The following is a 14634-nucleotide window of genomic DNA, read 5'->3' as shown; positions in this document are numbered from 1 at the left end:
TTTGGCCAGACAGGCCAAATAGGGGAAACAAACTGCTCTTTAATTGGACTGGAGGCCTGCTCTATAGGAGGGAATATATGCCTGGGACTGAAAATGTAATCAAAAACCTATGGCAGGGGAGCGCAGGAACCTTAGGGGTATAAAGCCTGCTCTTGTCTGGTTAAATGTATATATTATGCTCACCAAACTTCCCACTAAGCAGTATACTTAATGTTCATATTCAGATATTAATGCTACTCTCACTTTTGGTTAGAGAAGCTTCTGTTTTCAGATGGCAGTGACCACTGGGATGACGCAAGAGGCAACATAGTGCTGAAAAGAAATGACAGAGGATTGTTCATTCATCACTGAAACATCTCTATTCACACCCTCCAAGGCTCAGGGTCCATTGCAGAAGAGGTGGTGGAAAGTATGTAAGAGCCAAAGGAAGGGTAGGACTCCTTACAATGCAACTTTCCAGACAGAAATTGGCCTTGATATCCACGACTTTGCAGTGCCTAGCAATACCTTCACAAGGCCCTCATAATAGGAGAAAAAGACAATGACATCAAAATAAGAGAGACTAAAGGAGAGAGGGAGGGCATATGATGGAGAGTGGAGTTATGATGGAGAAAGAGGGAATTATCATGGTTTCTTATCTGTAAGTATAGAAGTTATCAGTAAAAAATTAAATAAAAACATGAATTGAATGGTAAAAAAAAGAGTATGATTTTTTTTAGCTCCATTGTGTGTCATCAATACTCAATTAGGAAGGCTTGGTCAAGATCACCCTTGCTTACTTATGTCATACACTAACTTTATTTGTTTGAAGGATGAAGATGTCTAGAGTTAATCTTTTATCTTTGCACTATGGAATTTATAGTAATTTTAATATATCTCATGTTTAGCTAAGCAGTTGATCTCAGAGAAGCTGGACTAGAAGGACAGAAAAGAATTGGTTATGCCGTGAGAGGGTGATAGATACTGATAATGCAATGTGCATTTCAGAAAGCTAAAGAAGGGCTAGGGAGGGATGGCTTAGCGGTTAAGGTGCTTTCCTGTGAAGCCAAAGAACCCAGGTTCGGTTCCCCAGGACCCACGTAAGCCAGATGCACAAGGGGGCGCACGTGTCTGGAATTTGTTTGCAGTGGCTGGAGGCCCTGGCGCACCCATTCTCTCTCTCTCTCCCTCTCAAATAAAGTAAAATAAAAATCTAAAGTAAATCTATAGAGATGTTTAGTTTGAAGACGGAAAGCTTGCATGAAGTCCAGCTCTTGTCACCGTAAGAAAGACTCAAAGCTCCCTCCACCCAGTGTACAAGGCTTATCTCCACCTCACACACGAGAATGAGCCCAACTTGTCGTGAAGGCCTCCCTTCATCTCATCTGACGAATAGAAGTTGAAACTCAATTTCCAAATGGTATGTTCTCAAACATTCTGCTTTATCATTAAAACTCTCTTTTTTTTCACTTTTGAAAATAAAATGTAATTCATTTCACTTTTGTCAAATATGTATATAGAGAACATTGAAGAAGATCCAGCTTCTCACACTAAATCATCAACTTGTACAAAGGGGCTGGGGGGGGGGGTGCCCAGTGGATCAATTACTTGGTGCACATGAATGAGTACCTGAGTCCAGATCCCCAGCGCCCACTTAAAGAAATGAAAAGAATCCAGACGCTGTGGGGTAGCGGGCGTCAGTCATGCCAGCCATGCCCAGGAGTGAGACGGAAGTGGGACCCAGGAAATGCAGCCAGCTGGTCTGGCCAAAACAATGGGGAACAAGGAAGGAGGACTCTGCCTCAATGAAGACTGGCATCCAAAGGTTGTCCTCAGAATTCCACACCCACAGTGTGGCAAAGGCTCACCGACACTCTCGCAGATGCACACGCCACAAACACATTCACGCCACCCTCATTCATGAATAAAAAAGACTCCAACAGATTTGTCACAGAAAAGTTTATATGGGTTTGCGATACACTACTGTGCAAAATCGAAACGTTCCGTTGAACTGAGCAAGTCACACTGCTGCTTTCGGTGGCGTTCAGTTATGGACAGCACACACTTTGGACTTTTCCATGCACAAGATAGATGTAAGTATTATGACGTGATTTATTTCTGTAGTAAGGGTAATAAACAGTGCTCAAACAAATGCGCTGATGTGTCCTTACAAGGGCCCGCCCCGCCCCGAGCTGCACAGCAGTGCCCCGTGCAGACAGGGGGGATCACAGACTTTGACTTGGTATTGGGGATGATTCTGAAGAAAGCAGACACACGCAAAATACTATAAATCGGAGCTTCATGGAACACTGTGCTTTTTCAAGACTGGAAAATGAGAAAAGTCGCAATGAAGGTAAACAGGAGCCTGGGACACTAAACCAGTGCTGACACGCAAAAGCACCTTTACGTTCTTCCTCTTTTCCAGCGGATGTCACTTGGTCTAACCTGGCCATTAGGTGTTCTAAGCTCAGTAAGATTATGGCACATCTGTATGATGAGAGAGGAGGGTCTCCCTTCACAGACGCTTGGAAATGCTGAAAGTTAAAATTTTAGTGTACAGGTCGTGATTTTCTTCAGGGGCAGAAAACTAAAATTTTTCCTCAGACATCTGCAAGTGTAGCTGATCCCTTACATCTTTTTTTGGTGCATCACTACAGTTTATAGATCATGACTGGCATCTATATTCTTCCTGAATAGCAGCAGTATTTTTGTCTCACTGAATATACAAAAAGCTGACATATAATTTAGGTATTCAACAATGTTACTCTTCCCTTAAAAAAAAAAAACAAAACAGTATGATAATAACAGTCTCTCTCCCATGACACTTTTGACACATGCATGAAGTATCCTTTTCTTACTGCCACAAATCTCTGTTTTCCACATCAGCAAAAAATATTTGCATGTTTCCCAGGCGCTGCGTTGCTTGAACTGGAAATTGGCGTTTTCCCCCATCTGCATTATGAGTACTCTTTCAAGTACCTCCCCAGTTCACTGTGTTTCATTTTCTCTGTGAATACTTCATCAAAGACTCTCTTCTGCTTCGGAGTGAAGTAGTTTATCCAATCACCCACCACTCCTGAAACAAAATTGGAAATGGATCCGATAAGAACTGATTTAAATGTGAGGTTCCCGCAGAAGACATCTGTCAATGGAGCCGTACAATGTGAACATTTGGCATCTCTTGGTGGTAAGACAATGGGGATTTTAAAAAATTTTCTTTTCCTGTGATGGTTGTATACTGATTCTTCAGCATAAAGTTCTTGTTTAAAAGGAAATGAAAATTAAAACTATATAGACACCACAGATTTTTCTGTACAAGGTGAAGAAGCTTCTAACTTAATTACGATAAAACAATACCCAGATAATGTGTGCACAACACAGTTTCACGCATTTGCCTCTCTGGATTTATGGCAGAAACTGTCAACACACCATGGAGGTGAGCAATTGCTCTCATCCTTGGAAATTTGTTTGGATAAAATTAGTAATGGAAAATTGGTAATAAAAACGTCACGTTTCAACGTAAGGTGTTTGGTGGGACAAATGTCCCATAGTCAACCCGCCTCTCTTAATGGGACAATTTTTCTTTCTCAGCCTTGGCCACAAGGTCAGCCCCTCAGAACTTCCACGGTTCCTCACCTCCATTTTGCCCCTGCCAAACTTCTACATTGGATTTTTGCCCACCATGATCTTTCGGCATTTGGAGCACAAGTTCTGTCCCTGGGAAATTCCCACTATGGGAGGCAGTGATACGTTATTTGGCCCTCTGTTGGTTGTTTATCACACTTTGTTTAGCTCGTGACCCTTTCAAATTGGGGACGAATTAGTTGCGTGTAGCCCACAGCCAAGCAGCTTCTAATAGTGCTCCATAAACGCCAGTGGCTTGACCACATGCCACACAATAGCTTCTTGCAGCAAAGAAACGTGCTACATCTTAGGGATCTCTCTTTCTTCCCTCCCTCCTTCCCTCCCTTCCTCTTTCTCTTTATTTCTTATACTTTCTGGACTTTATTGGAAAACATGATTACCATTTAGAAATTTAATGTACCGAGATTATGTCAAGATAGACCACAGGGACAAGAGGTCAGAAAACTATAACCTGTAGGCCAACACTTGGCTGCAATTTGATTTGGCAAATAAAGCTTTATTGAAACGATGAGCCCATTGGTTTCGTGAGCCTCTGTATCCTTTCTCACTGCAGTAGAAGAGTCAAGTAACATGGTAGACATGATATGGCCAGACTAGGGATTTTTTTTTTTTTTTAACCTTGCTGATTCTTAATTCAAAAATGGAATTCAGTAAGGAACAAAGAGGAACTGTTCTGTTTGGGGATAGGGAAAAAGGAGCAATGGGACAGAGAGATGGTTCGCAGGGAACTTCTCAGAGTGGTAAATAATGGTGCTCTAAAACACGCCCACGGGGACACAAGGCTATTGTCAAAATACCTGTGCACGTGATTTACAGAAGAGCGGTACTTACAGAACAGCGATAGTCACTGAGAAGTCTCTGTTGGTCCTTGATGCTCCATTTTTGCTTCTGCACTAGGCGTTCATCTGAGCTGCTCTTATTTAGCCTGGCTTTTTTGTCTGATTGACTTACTTTTAGGTTTGGATTTATTCTTTGGCTCTCTTTTGCATTTTTTAAGAAAAAAAATAAAAATGATGTAGCATAGCCTGGAGAGATGGTATGGGGTTAGGGTGTTTGCCTGTGAAGCCTAAGGACCCATGTTCAACTCTCCAGATCCTGCGTAAGCCAGATGCACAGAGGTGAGGCAAGTGCAAGCTTGCACTCTCTCTCTCTCAAAAAAATGTACAATTATATATATAAGTTACAGAAAATGTATCTACACAACGAGGAAAAAACTCAGGGAAATACACCCAGCTTAACATGGCTGGCAGTTCTGCAGGCATGCATTCTCACACAGGTTTTCAGAGCCATGTGCAATATTCAATAACATCTTTGCACACTGTGAAATGCTCTCTGTAACTTGTAGTACATATAAGACCTTGGACTTCTGTTCTGTTTGGTTTGGTTCAGACAGGATCACCCTATGTATCCCAGGCTGGCCTTACTAAAGTGGCCTAAGTTGCCCTTGAACTTGTTTTTCCCTCCCGCCTCAGTATTCCAAGTGCTAGGGATCACAGGCACACACCACCACTCATTCCCATTTGCCCTTTGACTTCTGTCACTGACATTGTCACTTATCACCTTGTCTCTGTGGCCACCACAATCGCTTTCTAGAACATCAGCTCTGACGTCAACGCCTGCAGGCACAAGTTCTCCTGTGTAAAATGGGGGTTCCTCAGCGTGCTGAAGACTCTATCTGTGACTCTAGTAATTTATGTGAGATCATTATTTTCAGAGAATGGGTCTCCTCTCCCCAGGGAGACTGAAGTGGATGGACTCTACTGGCCCCACCCGTGTTTAAGTCCCCCTGTGGCAAGAGTCACCCACAAGTGCTCACCAGTGATTGGGGGTCCACTGTAAATATCTGTGCTTGCGCACAACACGGGCAAACGGCTTAAATGCATCAGGACCAATGCTGACTCCTGCAGTGAAGGGGATCAGATCCATGTGGGGCTCAGCCTCAGGGTTACGAGGACGGCAGGGTGGAGGTTAACTCCATTCGCATCAGAGGAGTATTGCACAAGTTTATGAGGTAAGACTGGAAACTAATGATTACTTTGCTAATCAGAATCTCAAAGGGCAGTGAGAAAACGCGGGCATCCTAGGACTCCAGGGCTTCCTCATTTCTCACTCACGCTCGCTATGACCTCTCAAGCTGTCTCTTTCCTTCTCTCTCTCCTCTGTTTAGTTGTGTCTCCTGCGTATGCTGCTTTCTAACTTTGTCTTCTTTTCATCTCCTGTCCCCTATCTCTAAGTCCTTTCCTTGCCCCTGCCTCGAAAACTCTGATAATGCCTAACTCTGAGGCTCTCCTCTCAACCCCCTTACATGAATGGCCCTTACCTGCCTCTTGCAGTTCTTTTTTTTGGTGGGGGGGGGCTGTTTTCGAAGTAGGGTCTTGCTCTAGCCCAGGCTGAGCTGGGATTCACTATGTAGTCTCAGGATGGCCTCGAGCTCACTGCGATGCTCCCAGCCTCTGTCTCCCCGAGGGCTGGGGTTAAAGGCCTGCGCCCCCACGCCCGGCCTGGTGCCTTTTCTGCTCCTTACTTTGTCAGCTCCTTCAATCAGCTTCTACCCTTGCGACTGTGGAAAGTGTCCTCTCAGGGTTCATGTGTGCTCCATGGCATGACCTGTGGTTCCCCCCCACTTCTGGCTAACCTCTTCTTGGTCTCTCTGGCTTATCAGAGTCCCCTGGACTCTTGCCACTGGCTCTCACCTTGATGATTTTATGTGATTCCACATCCTGCTAATGACTCCCAGAAGGACTGAGCTACACCCAAGTAGGATTCCTGTCACGGCCCCAGTTGTGACCCGCCCCCCCCTCAATGTTTCTTACCTGAATAATCTAGCAACATCTTAATAGGTTCTTAATGACCCACGGTCACTCTCCTCTAGTGGATTTTCCATTCTGCTTCTACTGCTGTCCAGCACACTGTCTGATTGTGTCAGGACCTTTCTTAACAAATAGGAAAAGAGAAGAGAGGGGGAGGGAGAAGAGAAGGGAGACGAAGAAGAAAAGGAAGGATAAAATGAAGAGAAGTAGAAGGAAAAGAGCTGAGAAAGAGGAGAGGAGAGTGATGGAGACGTGTTCTGTCTGGCACTCATATTTCTTTACCTTCCTCGTTCTTTTCCACACACATCCACTCAACACGCGGGATCGCTCCCTCTTTTGGTAAATTCCCATGCAATCCCACAGTACTTCTGACCTTTTCTTCTTGTGATCAGCTCTTGCTGGAACGCATTTCTTTCACATCTTTTCATTATAGTATTTACTTCCCATACTCTCTGTCCCAGAGCCAGTGTGGTCTTCTGCCTCTGGAAACACCATCAGCCCTGACTCATATCTAGTCATGGCTCATGCTACCAGCACCCCGAATTTCTGCCTTGATGATGATCTTCAGAAAGGGCTGTGTTTTATTCAATGTTTACACATTGGCTCATAGAATTAACAGCTTACCAACAAATATTTGCTGAATTAATCGCTTGTCTCCACTTTAGCCGTGGTTTTCCCAACTATATAAGGACACTTCAAAAATGCACCAAATTGCACAATAGAAAATAATTTGCGAAGTTAGAACAATGCTTTGTGTTGAGTTGGCAAATACTTATTTTGGGAGGAAACTATATTCAGTTGGGCCCAAAGAAGGAAGCAAATGCTGTTTTCTAGTAAGAAACCCGAGTTTATAAATCCAGAACCTTTGTGCTTATAATTTATAAACCGTTTCCCCAATCATCTGGTGAAACATGTACACAGACTGCAAACCAATTCTGTATCTAGATGTTCCTCCAGTTGCTTCAAATTAAACTCAGGGGATTCGTTGCTGAGGAAGACTTCCTTCCTGCTCTGTGGTTGCATGCACATGACTACTCTTAGATCACATTCCTAGTTTCTCTGCCCATGCCCTACCCACCCTGGAGGCTGAGCACGCTTGTTGCTTGGTAATGATTCTGTTTCCCTCCTGGAAGAGAACATGAAATGAACCAGTCTCACTCCATCTTGGAGTTACGGGCCATTTTGTCACTAAGTCAAGATGAATTTCGTTTCTGCTTACTAGGAAACTTAAGTTTCTGTTAGGTCGAACTGTACCTTGACTAGATGCCTGGAACCCCCTCACCCCTGGACCTTCCCGGAACCTGAGTTAGGCCCCACTCTGACAATGCCTTGCCTCATACTCTCCCAAGGTATCATGTCAAGTAATTGTGAACTGCTATTCGCTTCTGTATTTTGCTTGCCAAGTTCCCTGTTGGAAATCTCTCAACCTTACAGTCTGTAAATTATAAAAACCTGCCTTCTCTTATGCTCAGAGCTGCTCTCATAAGCCCTGCCTTTGGGCAAGACAGTCAGCTGGCCAGCTTCCGGGTGTGCGATATAGTTTGCTTCAATTTGACCAAGTATTTGAGTCAGTTGTCTCTTCTTTGTGTTGTGGGTTTAACACATGCTATTGTGGATTTTAAAAATATTTTATTATTATTATTATGTATTTATTTTAGAGTGACAGACAGAGAAAGAGGAAGAGAGAAAATGGGCACGACAGGGCCTCCAGCTACTGTAAGTGAACTCCAGACGCGTGCGCCCCCTTGTGCATCTGGCTAACGTGGGTCCTGGGGAATTGAGCCTCGAACCGGGGTCCTTAGGCTTCACAGGCAAGTGCTCAACCGCTAAGCCATCTTTCAGCCCCTATTGTGGTTTTGATAGGATATGTCCCACCAAAAGACCCATGTGTTGAAGATTTGGTTTGTAGCTGACAGCACTATTGTAGCTGTTTCTGGAAACTTTCAGAGGCGGGGCTTGGCTGGAGGAAGTAGGTCACTCACTGAAAGCATGCCTTTGGGGACTAACTCTAGACCGGGGCCCCCTTTTTATCATGCCTGTGTCAGTTTCCTGGCGAAGACCACCCTTCTTCTGCACCATGTCTTTCCTCCATGAGGATTCTGCCTTGCCACGCGCCTAAAAGCACAGAGCCAGCTGTGGGTTGAACCAATCTTTCCTCCTTGTCATTGTTCCTCTCAGATATTTTTTTCACCTTGAGGAAAAGTCTGACTAACACAGTGAGGGGAAAGGATGGAGCTTGACTGACTGTCAGCATGTTTATGAAATTGAGGGTAAATGTCTAGGAGACAGGCCCGGGGCAGTCTTCCCACAGCTCCCTTGTCACCCCTTCTGTTTCTCTCCTGTGTCTATCTCCCAACTGGCTTCTGACTGGGCGTGGAAATCGCAGCTCTAGAAAGAATGCATTTCAAGAATTTTGTTCAATAAGCATTCACCAAGGGGTGATGGTATGCCACCGATTATGCAAGATATGGGGACTGTGACGCTCAGGTGAGAGACTTAACGTGGAGCTGTCACTGTCCCTCAGCATAACTGGGGGGCTGATTCAAGGTTTCCACAGGAGAGCAAACTTCTGAGACGCAAGTGGCTCATATAAAATAGCAACTAAGGCAGGGGAGATGGCTCAATTGGTAAAATGCTGGCTGGCCTTGGGATCGTGAGGACCTGATTTCAGTCTCTAGAACCCACATTAAAAGCATCAAGGGCTGGAGAGATGCTTTAGCAGTTAAGATGCCTACCTGCAAAGCCTAAGAATTCACGTTCGAATCTCTAGGTCCCCCGCCTAGCCAGACACACAGTGGCACAAGCACGCAATGCAGCACATGTACACAAGGGGGCGCACGCATCTGGAGTTTGCTCATGGAGCCTGAAGGCCCTGGTACACCCATCCCCCCCCCTTTGCCTCTTTCTCAAACTAAATAATGAAAATAGCAGCTAATCTATGCTTATGTTAAATTTGTAAATAATTTATATACCCTCCCTATAAGGCTTCTCTAGTTATAAAATCCAATACCATACCAACTCTATGAAAATAGTAGCACACAGTTTTTTATGGAATAATGACTAGAAAAGTCTGTTCATGGGGCTGGAGAGATTGCTCAGTGGGTAAGGTGCTTGTCTTCAAAGCCTGACAACCAGGGTTCAATTCCCCAGTACCCACATAAAGCCAGATGCACAAAGTGGAGCATGCATCTGGAGTTCATTTGCAGTGGCTGGAGGCCCTGGCACACCCTTTCTCTCTGTCTCTCTTCTCTCTCTCACTCTCTGCTTGCACATAAATAAATATTTTTTTAAGTCTATTCGTCTTCCGTACAGTCACAATTATTCTTTTCAAATATTTTTCACCTGCCGTTGGCTGAATCTCCTCATGGGAAGCCTGAAGCTATAAGGGCCAAATAGAGACTGATGACAAGGCACCCCACCTCCTTCCCAACTTACCTTTCCTAAACACCAGGTTCCTGTTAGATGTAAGAGCACAGATGGTGTGATTCGGGTCACAGTTCTCTTTGGCTGCATTGTTTTTCATTTCGTTGAATGACGTTCTCCAAGCAATCTTGTTCACTTCAGTTTCATTCATGCTTATCCCAAGGAAAGCAGTTATTTTCTTTAAGCTTTTAGTAAAATCCTGAGCAATAAATAAATTAATAAAAGTCAGTATAGCTCTCATCAAAGCACCAAATTCACCCCTGGGCATCTAAAGGCAAAATTTATTGATTAATTTTCTGTTTTAGCTTAATTTGATTAAAATGTTAGTGGGGGAAATGTTAAGGAAGTCTTACTTTCTTCATGTCTTCATAGAATATAAATAGGATGTTTTTATCATTTTTGTGTTCTTCCCAGGTCAACACGTGATCAAACCACGATCCATACACAACTGGAAGAGAAAGACTGATCAAAGACACTCCTTTAACCCCAGCACTCGGGAGGCAGAGGTAGGAGGATCACTGTGAGTTAAGGCCACCCTGAGACTCCATAGTGAATTCCAGGTCAGCCTGGGTTAGAGTGAGACCCTACCTTGACAAAAAAAAAAAACCCAAAAAACAAAACAAACAAAAAAAGATATGGCTTCTGTGGCTGGGGAAATGGCTTATCATTTAAGGCACTTGCCTGAGAAGCCTAAGGACCCCAGTTCGGCTCTCCAGGACCCACGTAAACCCTGGCATGCCCATTCTCTCTCTCTCTCCCTCTTTCTCTGTCACTCTCAAATAAATACATAATAAACAAAAAACTTATAAAAAAAAAGAATGAATGAATTTCAAAGCTTGGCCTGTTTCTGACTTGAAAGCCAGCTATTCTATGATTTTAAAATGAATTCATAATCCAGCCTATCCCAAAAGGCCTGAGTCCAGATGATGAAATGGAACCGATGTCCGTGCCTCTCCTCTTAGTGTGAAAGCATGTTACTGCTCCATTCAAGATGAGCTCTTAAAAAGTGACAGTTTAAGTAACCATTTTAGCCTATTTTTCAGTCAGAATCCTCATTGTCTAGGCTTCAGCTGTAGAGGAAAATGTAGCTAATGTAGAAACTTGAAATGTCCTTGAACTTGAAGTTTCCTACACATCTTTCACTTAAGTACAGTCTTTCTGCCCGCACCATGTGCCCTTTTTCTGTTACCCGAAAATCTCTTCTCCCCTGAATGTCTCTGAATAGGATCGCTCCTTTCTTTTTTTTTTTTTTAATTTTAGAAAGAGAGAGAGAGGGACAGAAAAAGACAGACAGACAAAGAAAGGATTGGTGCACCAGGGCCTCAGCCACTACCATTGAACTCCAGCAACTTGCACCACTTAGTGGGCATATATGACCTTGTGCTTGCCTCACCTTTGTACATCTGGCTAATGTGGGATCTGGAGAGTCTAAATGAGTCCTTAGGCTTTGCAGGCAAGTGCCCTAACCGCTGAGCCATCTCTCCAGCTCAGATGGCTCCCTCTTATTCAATTCTGTTATCTTATTGTTTTGGGAGTCAGTCACTAATTTACTTTCTAATTACTTCCAGAATTTCTCCCTTCTATAGAATCTACATTTCTTTAAGACTCAGAATATGCAACCTTTGTTCTTGATCTTGGTCAGAAATCTACCTGACCTGTCTTCCATACTCACTGGAGACTTTGTCTACCTTCTTGGGTGAATGAGTGATTTTCAGTTATAATGGGATTTTATCTGTATATTTGTGCCATCTGGGTGATACAGCTTGGACAAAAAGTATCAGTACCACAAGTAGTCACTCCGTCACTAAAACCTTTAACAAAATATATTGGGATATGAGTGATGACTTCATTTATTTTTAAATATTTTTATTTATCTGAGAGAGAGAGAGAGAGAGAGAGAGAGAGAGAGAGAGAGAGAAAGGCAGACACACACAGAGAGAGAATGGGCACACCAGAGCCTCCAGCATCTGCAAATGAACTCCAGATGCATGTGCCACCTTGTGCATCTGGCTTACGCGGGTTCTGAGACTCAAACCTGGGTCCTTAAGCTTCACAGGCAAGTGCCTTAGCCACTAAGCCATCTCTCTAGCTTGAGTTCACTTTTTACTATTTGTAAGGTACTGGCCAGGCGTGGTAGCATATGCCTGTAGTTCCAGCACTTGGGAGTCCAAGGCAGGAGGATCAGGTCTCAGTGTTGCATATTACCTCAAGTCTTGCTGTCAGCGGGAGTGGCTTTAATGGACAGCTTCAATACCACTCTCTTGCCCTTTCCTGGCACCACGTTCTTCCCTCACACCTTCCACTTCCCTGCCACCGTAATGCTTAGTTCAATGAACTAAAGTGGGGGAAAAGCGTATTGAAGCAAAACGCTACCCTTCTTCTCTTCTCCCCACTGTCGCCGAGAAGTTGACTCCATACCCAGAGCACGTAAGATGCGTCTTGACACCAGCCACTGCAGACCTTTCATGCTTTCCGCACACCTCCTGCTCTCTATGTCCATTATCATGCACATCTTAGGTTCTAGAAAGCTCTCAGGAGACCCAATATATTACAGTGCATCAAATGCACATATAGTTTATCAAAAAGCAACACCCTCTTGGGTGAAAGACTTTAGAAATATAGAGCATGACTGAAAGACTGGCAAAAGATAGGAAAAATAGGTCAACGTTAAGATAGCTAGTTTCAAGATGTCACTCGGCCACGATACTGTCAGGACACAATGTATAGTTATTGTTTAACTTGAAAAGCTGGCGCATTGATGAAAGGTAAATTAGATGATTAGATAAATGTCTAGCTAGGCCACTCTCTTATGTTGTGTAGTTATATAAGCGAGATCTACGTGAGTACATGGAAATCAGTTCAGGAGATCACAATGCCCCAATTATATAAAAAATAAACTCCTTAAATACATACCCACTTTAATGTAAAACTAAAATTGGTCTTGTCTAGTCGAATAAGCATTTTTCAGTCTTTATTTATTTTGAAACTCTAATTCTGTAAGGTGCACCTTTTGCTAGCCATAGCTCACATGAGAAGGTATAGATCTCAGAACAGTTACGGGATCTGTCCAGAGGCACAAAGGGGGCGGTGGACAGGAATGGGCGCTAGACCTTATCTTTCCTACAACATCTAGAGACAGGGTCTCATATAGCCCAACTTAGTGCTAACCTTGCCACGGAGCCCTGGTTGACTTCATACACCTGATCCTCCTGCCTCGGCCTCCCAAGCGCTGGGATCACAGGCATATGCTACCATGTCTGGCCAGTACCTTACAAACAATAAAAAATAAAGTCATTGCGCACATCCCATTCGATTTTGTTGAAGGCTTTAGTGATCGAGTAACTCTCCCTGGTGGTGAGACATTTGGGCTGGCCCCTATCACCCAAATGTCAAATGCATACAGATAAAATCCCATTATAGCCAGGCGTGGCTATAATGCCTTAATCCCAGCACTCAGGAGGCAGAGGAAGGAGGATTGCTGTGAGGACTGGCTGAGGCTACATTATTATTTTACAGGTGAGTCTGTGCTAGAATGAGACCCTGCCTCAAAAAAACAAAAACAAAAACAAAAAAATCCCATTATAACTAAAAATCAGTTCATTCACCCAAGAAGGTATACTTTTAGCCAGGAATGTTTCTCTAAACATCCTGTTCCCTCCTGGGAAGTCTACCTGACTCCTGGCATGGTGTCCACGAGGTATGTGTTTGCCCAACATCAGCTGGCCTCACTGCGTTCTTGCCCAGCCTGGCGTTTTGTGGCTATGCCTGAAGCAAAGCAACATCAAGAACAGGGCAGTGCTACCCCTGGGCTATCCTGTCCTCGCCAGACCACACCTGGGTGATCTCATTGCTGGGAGCTATGCCATCGTGAAGATGTGGCCACGTTGGAGCTTCGACAGCAGGGTGGGGGGTGGGTGAGAAAATCACACAGCACAGTCAATGGGAAACAAAAGCAGCATTTCTTTCTCGAGAGAAAGCAGACTCCAGGTCTGTTCTGAAAAATTCATCTGTGTATTTAAACTGTGCTTATTCCAGAAATAGACCTGAGGCGGAGTGGGGCACGATGACTATCTTTAAATATTTAGAGTCGTACCACGTGGAAGACGAGCTCATGACTGGAGGGCTTTATTCCGCACAAACCAGGGCAGGGACAAGGATACCTGAGGTTAAATCTTAGCTGCACTCTGGATTAGTTTTGTATTTGTGACAGACAAACCATTTGATTCCCCCAAGATCGTCAGGATGCCGAGCCATAAAGTGAAGATGAAGACGCCTACCACAGAGGCTTCTAGTGAGGACAAAATGAGACGACATCTGCCTGGCACTTGACTAAGTGCCTTTATCATGTGGGCTACCCACAGTAAATGTAAGAATGAAAACAAAGCAAAGGAGAAAAACCAGAATCTTAGGGGTTTCCACTATGGAATGTGCTGCTTTTGTGTGTGTGGGGTGGGGGGGGGTGTTCGTGAATATAGCAGTTAACTTCTCACTGCTGGGACAAAACGTCTGACGAAAGCACTTTATGAGGAGAGAGGATGAACTTCAGGCTTATAGTTTCAAGGTGAAGCTTCATAGCACATCCATGGCAGAAAGAGAAAATATCAAGAGTGAGCCGGCTCTGAACACACAGTAGGGCTGGACTCCTCAATTCCAAGGTGCGCCCCCCGACCCCCAGAAGTAATCCTCCTCTAGCAAGGCCCCATCTCTCAAAGACTCCACCAGCTGGGAACCAAGCAGGGATTTTCATTCCATCACAAACACCCGAGGCTACCTATGG

The 14634-nt window shown here is 44.1% G+C and overlaps 1 protein-coding gene across 2 annotated transcripts in view; it reads right to left on the bottom strand.

The window, feature by feature from the left end:
• Nucleotides 1-1933: 1933 nt before the first annotated feature.
• LOC101613465 (sulfotransferase 1C2) overlaps nucleotides 1934-14634 on the bottom strand; it is a 50992-nt gene continuing 38291 nt past the window's right edge. For both annotated transcript variants that reach the window (XM_045139452.1, XM_045139450.1), the window contains exons 4-6: nucleotides 10211-10305; nucleotides 9870-10056; nucleotides 1934-3055 (exon numbers count right to left, since the gene is read on the bottom strand). In XM_045139452.1, the coding sequence (XP_044995387.1) occupies nucleotides 2937-3055; nucleotides 9870-10056; nucleotides 10211-10305 (401 nt within the window). In that variant the 3' untranslated portion in view covers nucleotides 1934-2936. The remainder of the gene's footprint in view (nucleotides 3056-9869; nucleotides 10057-10210; nucleotides 10306-14634) is intronic.

Source organism: Jaculus jaculus, chromosome 22, assembly GCF_020740685.1.
Source record: "Jaculus jaculus isolate mJacJac1 chromosome 22, mJacJac1.mat.Y.cur, whole genome shotgun sequence".
Taxonomy (NCBI): Eukaryota; Metazoa; Chordata; class Mammalia; order Rodentia; family Dipodidae; genus Jaculus; species Jaculus jaculus.
This window is presented reverse-complemented; position numbering and strand designations above follow the sequence as displayed.